At 53.0% G+C, this 6134-nt stretch overlaps 1 protein-coding gene across 1 annotated transcript; it reads right to left on the bottom strand.

The window, feature by feature from the left end:
* Window positions 1-1107: 1107 nt before the first annotated feature.
* On the bottom strand, window positions 1108-4248 carry LOC131899672 (zinc finger X-linked protein ZXDB). The gene has a single exon (XM_059251162.1). The coding sequence runs from the start codon at window positions 3973-3975 to the stop codon at window positions 1333-1335; it is 2643 nt and encodes an 880-aa protein (XP_059107145.1). The 5' UTR covers window positions 3976-4248; the 3' UTR covers window positions 1108-1332.
* Between the last annotated feature and the right edge of the window lie 1886 nt (window positions 4249-6134).

Raw genomic sequence — 6134 nt, 5'->3', positions numbered from 1 at the left:
TATGAAAAAAAAGTCTAAGGAATGTTAGTCATGTGCGTATACATTAATCAGTAAACAGGAAACTGAGATTTAGTAAGACTAATATATTCAAGACAACCTCTCCAACACCATAGAGCATAGACTGGACCCTGAGTCTCTTTCATGTCAAAGGCCTAGATGGCAATTTTAAAACACAGCCTCCCTACTACCCCCAAAAGATGTCAGAAATATCAACAATGACAACAGGAAACACAATTCTCTTTGCTATTTTGTCTTGTTAGTTTTATCATCATTTAAGAAAATATTCCGGCACTGAATAATATTTCTAATAAACTTTCCTAAGTGTTCTAAACAACATTTCCTTCTCCCCTAAGTGTTAGCGATTGTACAAGAACAATTCAACATATCAGAAGCAAAAGGAATCATAAACAAATGTCTTGATCAGCAAAGGCTCTCAGTATCACAAAAAGAAAGGGAGACATTATAAGGAAATTAATAAATGAACACAGGCAACTTATAAAACATCCATGCAAAAATAATATTTGAATATCATCAATATCATTACAAAATTGAGAAAATCCAGTGAAACACGGACACAATCATCAAAAATAAGACGGGATGTGGCAGATTCTACTCAAAAAATAATTACTTTCAAGGAATAAATTCTTAAGGGGGGAAATGGAACATAGAGATTAAAACAACCTTCAGAACATTAAAGATAATTAAACCAGGTAGCATTTATATGACAATATGAAGTTGAAAACACGGATTTTAATTAATACAAAAAATATTATAATAATTTTTTTTTTCTAAAGACCAATGCATTCTGAAGATCTGTACTGAATATTTATTACTAACTAATATCTGGTGCTCCTTCAAAAATAGTACTAAAAAAGGCAAGAGAACAACGACAAATAAGATGATTCATGGAATTACAATTGAGGAAGTCAAGTGCAAAGTATGTATTCACTATCACACAACTTAAATTACTTTATATTCAAAATAAGAGCATATCATTGTTGGGGTGTCACAATAAATTTCAAGGAAGAAAACACTTAATATCAAGAATCTAAAGAGCTGAAAAGAGAGAAGAAATCTAACCAAACCACCACCTTCATAAGTAAAAAAAAAAAAAAAATTAAGGCTCAGCTAGGTTAAGAGACTTGCTCACGGTCACAGAACTCATCAGTTCCAGACTCGGGATGAGAATTTAAATCTCTAAATTTGAAGTCCACAGACGCGTCCCTTCGCAAGGCAGCAAGAAACGACTGCACGTAAGCACTCCATCCCGAACATCCTCAGATTGGAGCGTCACAAAAGTGAGCCACACGGCAGGGCACAGGCAGAATGGGTTCATACCAAGAAGGGGGAGCCAGTCACCGTGATCAGATCTGTTTCTTTCTGAGAACCATGGCTTCCTGTTGGATTGGAGAATCCAAACTGGGTTTCTTCCTCGTGCCCAAAGAAGTCAGACTCGGGATGCACGTTCCAATCGGCTTTGGCAGGGGTCAGTAGTTCGGAGACACTGTTTTCACAGAGGGTGCTGGAGGGGGTCAGAGCTTCCGTGTCCACGGTTAACTTATTGCTGGGCGTCAAAACCTGGGGCTCCAGGCTTGAGTTTTTCAGAGCCAAGGAGCCAAAGAGCCCCACGTTTCCGCCGGAGACATCGTCCATGTCTAAGGGGCTCTGCTGATAACCAGTCACCGAGGTTCCGAAGAAGAGAGAGGTATCCAGACTCTGGGGAAGGTCACTGGGGGCCCTCAGGGCCCGGGGGTCCACCGCTTGCCCTAAGGAATGGTTATTATTATCGGCAGGGAGACCTCCCGCGAGAGTCGAGTTCACAGAGGCCACGTCAATAGTCAAGATCCCAGAATTGACCAAGGCCGTGTCCAGCACCGCAGCAGAACTGTGGCCAGGCACATCGGAGAAGAGAGACACCAGCTCTGCACCACTGAGATCGTTCTGCCCCTGGCTGGTGAGCTCGCTGCTGGGCGTCAGGGAGTTGGCGGCTTCTAGCTGGGCCAAGAGGTCCTGGCTGAGGTTGTGCCTCTTGGCCATGTGGGTCTTCATGCTGTGCTTGGACGTGAAGAGTTTGTTACAGGTGGAGACCGGGCAACGGTTTTTCCAAGCGCCCACGTCCTGCAGGTGCTTCTTGGAGTGGATGTAGAGACTGCTCCGGGCGGAGAACCTGGCACAGCAGCCTTCCACGGGGCACACGAAAGGCTTCGTGCCCAGGTGGGTGATGCTGTGGCCTTTCAGGTGTTCGGCCCTGGTGAAGGACTTGCCACAGCCCTCCACGGGACAGGTGAATCTGCGGTCGTCCTCGTGCTTCCTCTTGTGTCTTAAGAGCTTGGACATGCTGGTGAAGTTCCAGCCGCAGCCGTCAAAGTCACAAAGGAAAGGTCTCTCTCCCGTGTGGCTGCGCAGGTGAATCTTGAGCCTGCAAGCCTTGTCATACTGCTTGCTGCAGCCAGGGAAGGAGCAGGCAAAGAGTTCCTGTTCCCTGAAATGGGCGCGGTTATGAGAAAACAGGGCACTCACAGTAATGAACGTCTTCTTGCAGCCAGAGAACGCACACTGGTAAGGCCTCTCGGGCTCGAAGTGGCTGCGCTGGTGGGTGCTGAGCTTGGCCTGCGTGGGGAAGCTCTCCTCGCACACCTCGCACTTGAAGGAGTTCTCCTGCTCGTGCCCCTTCATGTGCGCTTTCAGGTTGTACACGGTGGTGAAGCTCTTGCCACAGCCCTCCACCGGGCAGCCGAATGGCCGCAGCTTGTCGTGCGACTGCAGGTGTCTCTTGAGCTTGTAAGACGTGGTGAAGGTCCAGCCGCAGCCGCTCAGGGGGCACTTGAAGGGCCGCTGGCCCTGGCTGCTGCTGTGTGTCAGCAGGTGCACCTTCAGCTGGTGCTTCTTGGCGAAGGTCTGTCCGCACTGCGCCTCGGGGCACAGGTACAGCACCACGCCCGGGCCCGGGACGAGAGGCCCGCGGGGGCTCTGGGCGGCGGCCGGGGCCTCGGCCTCCTCCTCCGGAGGCGCCGGGGCGGGCGCGGGTTCCGCCGGCTCCGCCAGCAGGAGGTCCGGTGGCAGCTCGGGGCAGTCGCCCAGCTGCGCCGCGGCGGCGGGCGGAAACCCGGCCTGCGGGGCGATCAGTCCCCCCGGCGGCGGCGGCGGCGGCAGCTGCGGGAAAGGCGCGACCCCCGGCTCCCAGGCCGGCAGCGGGGGCGTGGTCAGGGTGAGGACGCCGTTCTCGAAGCGCAGCAGCAAGTCCTGGTTGTGGATAGTGATGGTGCCCGCGAAGGCCGCCGCGGGGCCCGGGCCCGGGCCCGCCGCGGGCAGCGGCGACGCAGCCGGGACGGCCGACAGGCAGCGGGGGCCCGGCTCGGGCCGCCCCGCGGGGTTCGCGCGGCTCTCGGGCCGCCGCTCGGGCCCCGGGCCTGCCTCGGCCTCCTCCCTCCACACCGGCCGCCCTCCTCCTCCTCCTCCTCCTCCTCCTCCTCCTCCTCCTCCTCCTCCTCCTCCTCCTCCGGCCTGCTCCGAGCCCACTGTTTCTACATCGCCACCCACCGGGTCAAGCAGCAACAGGAAGAAGTCGTCGCCGCCGCCGCCGCCGCTGCTGCCGCCGCCGCTGCCACCGCTGCCGCCTCCTCCTCCTCCTCCTCCTCCTCCTCCGCCGCCGCCGCCGCCTCCGCCTCCTCCTCCTCCGCCGCCGCCGCCGCCGCCGCTGCCGCCGCCGCCGCGGCTCGGGTGATCCGGCCTGGGCGCCAACCGGTTCGTGCTGGGGCTCGGGCCCAGGCCCCGTGAGGCCCTCTGGGCCTCTGCGCTCCGCGGCCCCGGCCCGCCATCTTGGGCCCCCCGGAGCAGTAGGAGGCGGCGCGTGGGGGCCTGACAAGCCAGAGAGTCCGGGGCTCGGTGGACCCCGCCGCCACCCGCGGGGCAGCAGCCGCCGCCGCCGCCGCCCTGTGGTGTCCCGCGAGCGGGGAGCAGCCTCGGGATTTCCATCTCGGCGGCGGCGTCAGTGAGGCTCGGCTGGAACCAGAGCCGAGGCGGAGGCGCGACCCCGCCCCCTGCCGCGGGCCCGAACACGTTCCTGAAAGGAAAAAAAAAAAGTGCAATGCGCAGAAACTGGCCCTATCAGATATTAAAACGTATTTAACGCCACAGTGATTTAAATATTCTGGTACCGGGGCTCTGGAACGGGAGAGACAGCCCAGAGGCAGAGTCTGAGGCGGAGAAATAACTTGCACACTTTTGTTACAAAGTAATCAAGGGCTTCCGAACTGAAGGCAGGAGAATGACAGTTGGTCCAGAAGGCTGCTGAGGCCCCTAGACACCTGGCCAATGAAAACAACTTGAATTCCTACCTCACTGTGGGGAGCAAATAAACCTATCGCGGCCTCCCAGGGAGCTGAGCGTGTTCCCTGGCACTTCTCAAGTGTTGGAGGTTGTTTACTGCTGGGCGGAGGACAAAACTTGTGACAGGGGAAACTGTGTTGCCCGCACTAAATAAACTTCCTTAACGCTACCGTTTCTGGTGCAGATGCCCGCTCCAAACACACACACACAGTCACACCACACACACAGTCACACCACACACACAGTCACACCACACACACACACACACACACACACACACACACACACACACACACAACGTGTAATACTCAGAAATTACTTATCCTGAGCCAAGTCCTGGGTAAAAATGTTTCACACGGTTAGGCTTTGGACCTCCTGGGTACAGGAGTCAAAATAAGAAACGGGGCCAAAACAGGCTGGCACCCTTCGGCCTGTGGGTGTGACACCTGGTAATTGAAGCAATTGATAATGAAATCTGGAAAATCCAGCCAGCTCCCCAGTTCTCCCTGCGGAACGCTTTAGGGTACACATCCTCAAAACAATGCGGTTTACATGGAGTTATGTAGTTGAAACCATACCGCAGGCTTCTTTCCGCGGCTAGCTTCTCGCGCGGTCCATTTTACCTGACAGACCCATCCACGTTGCCTATGAGGGCCTTATAGCTTAAATCCTCGCCACTGTGGACTAGCATTCAGGTAGATGCTTATAGCGCGGTGGTGATGTCCCGCCACCCTACAGTAAATGGGCAGTGAGGCTCTTTTCTCACTATTAACAAGAGCATGTTTGTATCTTAATCATAGAAGACTCCTGTAAAAGCCTCAGAGATGGAGCATACCTCCAAAAACAGAATCCCTGGCTGCTCTGTGATTTATGCATAGCTCCAGCTTTACAAACAATGACGACTTGGGCTATTTAATTTGTGGGGTGTTATCTGAGATGGGACCTCACTATGTAGCTCAGGCTGGCCCAACGTGCTCTCTGTGACAATCTTCACTCCCACCAGAAACACAGGCCAATCCCGTTGCCCCGGTACACCAAACATGGAAAGAATTTTTCCATCTGAAGGGGGTTGACACTCAGGTTACTATTAAGCTTTCACAGATTCTCACACTTCTGAATCTCTTGGCTCTTCTGTGCCAGGCCTGGTACAAATTGAACTCCTTTAAGCTGTTTAGGCTCCGTTTCCCATTTTGTGATCGCTGATTTAACGAGGTATAAATTTAAATGCCAGTCCATGTGTGTGGACACAGTATTCCTTTAAGGGCCTTGTTGCTTGAATTTGTACCTGCTGTGTACTGTATTGTGTGAACAGGAGAGAATCTTGGTAATATTACACTCAGATGTAAAAGAAAAAAAAAAGCGCCTCATGGCTAGGGTTTTTATTTTATAGATACTTGTACTAAGAAATAGTTTCTGGACTACAGGGGGGATCCACAGAGGGAAAATAGAGGTCTTGAGGTGGGCTGGGTGGGTGATTGATAAACACATGTGATCTGAAAGCAGAAAGGAGACTACTGGGGTGAGAGAGTGTGAGGCTGGAGGTCCAGGCAGGGCAGTAAGGCCAGAAAGGATAAGAGGAGTCAGAGAAACTACAAAAAGAAGCTATGCAAGGGAGAGCCATCATTGAAGCTGATACTTTGCATGTCAATGTAAAAAGTAAACACAAACACAAACTAGAATCAGTTTCGGGAGCCAGGGCTAACAGCTCTGTGGTGTCCCACTTGCCAAGCATCCACAGTACCCTGGGTTTGATCCCTAGGAGAAAGGAAGACAGAATGCAGGAAGCAGGGAGGAAGGAAATGCCC

This window comes from Peromyscus eremicus, chromosome X (genome assembly GCF_949786415.1).
Source record: "Peromyscus eremicus chromosome X, PerEre_H2_v1, whole genome shotgun sequence".
Classification (NCBI taxonomy): Eukaryota; Metazoa; Chordata; class Mammalia; order Rodentia; family Cricetidae; genus Peromyscus; species Peromyscus eremicus.
The sequence above is the reverse complement of the archived record's forward strand: the minus strand, read 5'-3'. Positions and strand labels throughout refer to the sequence as shown.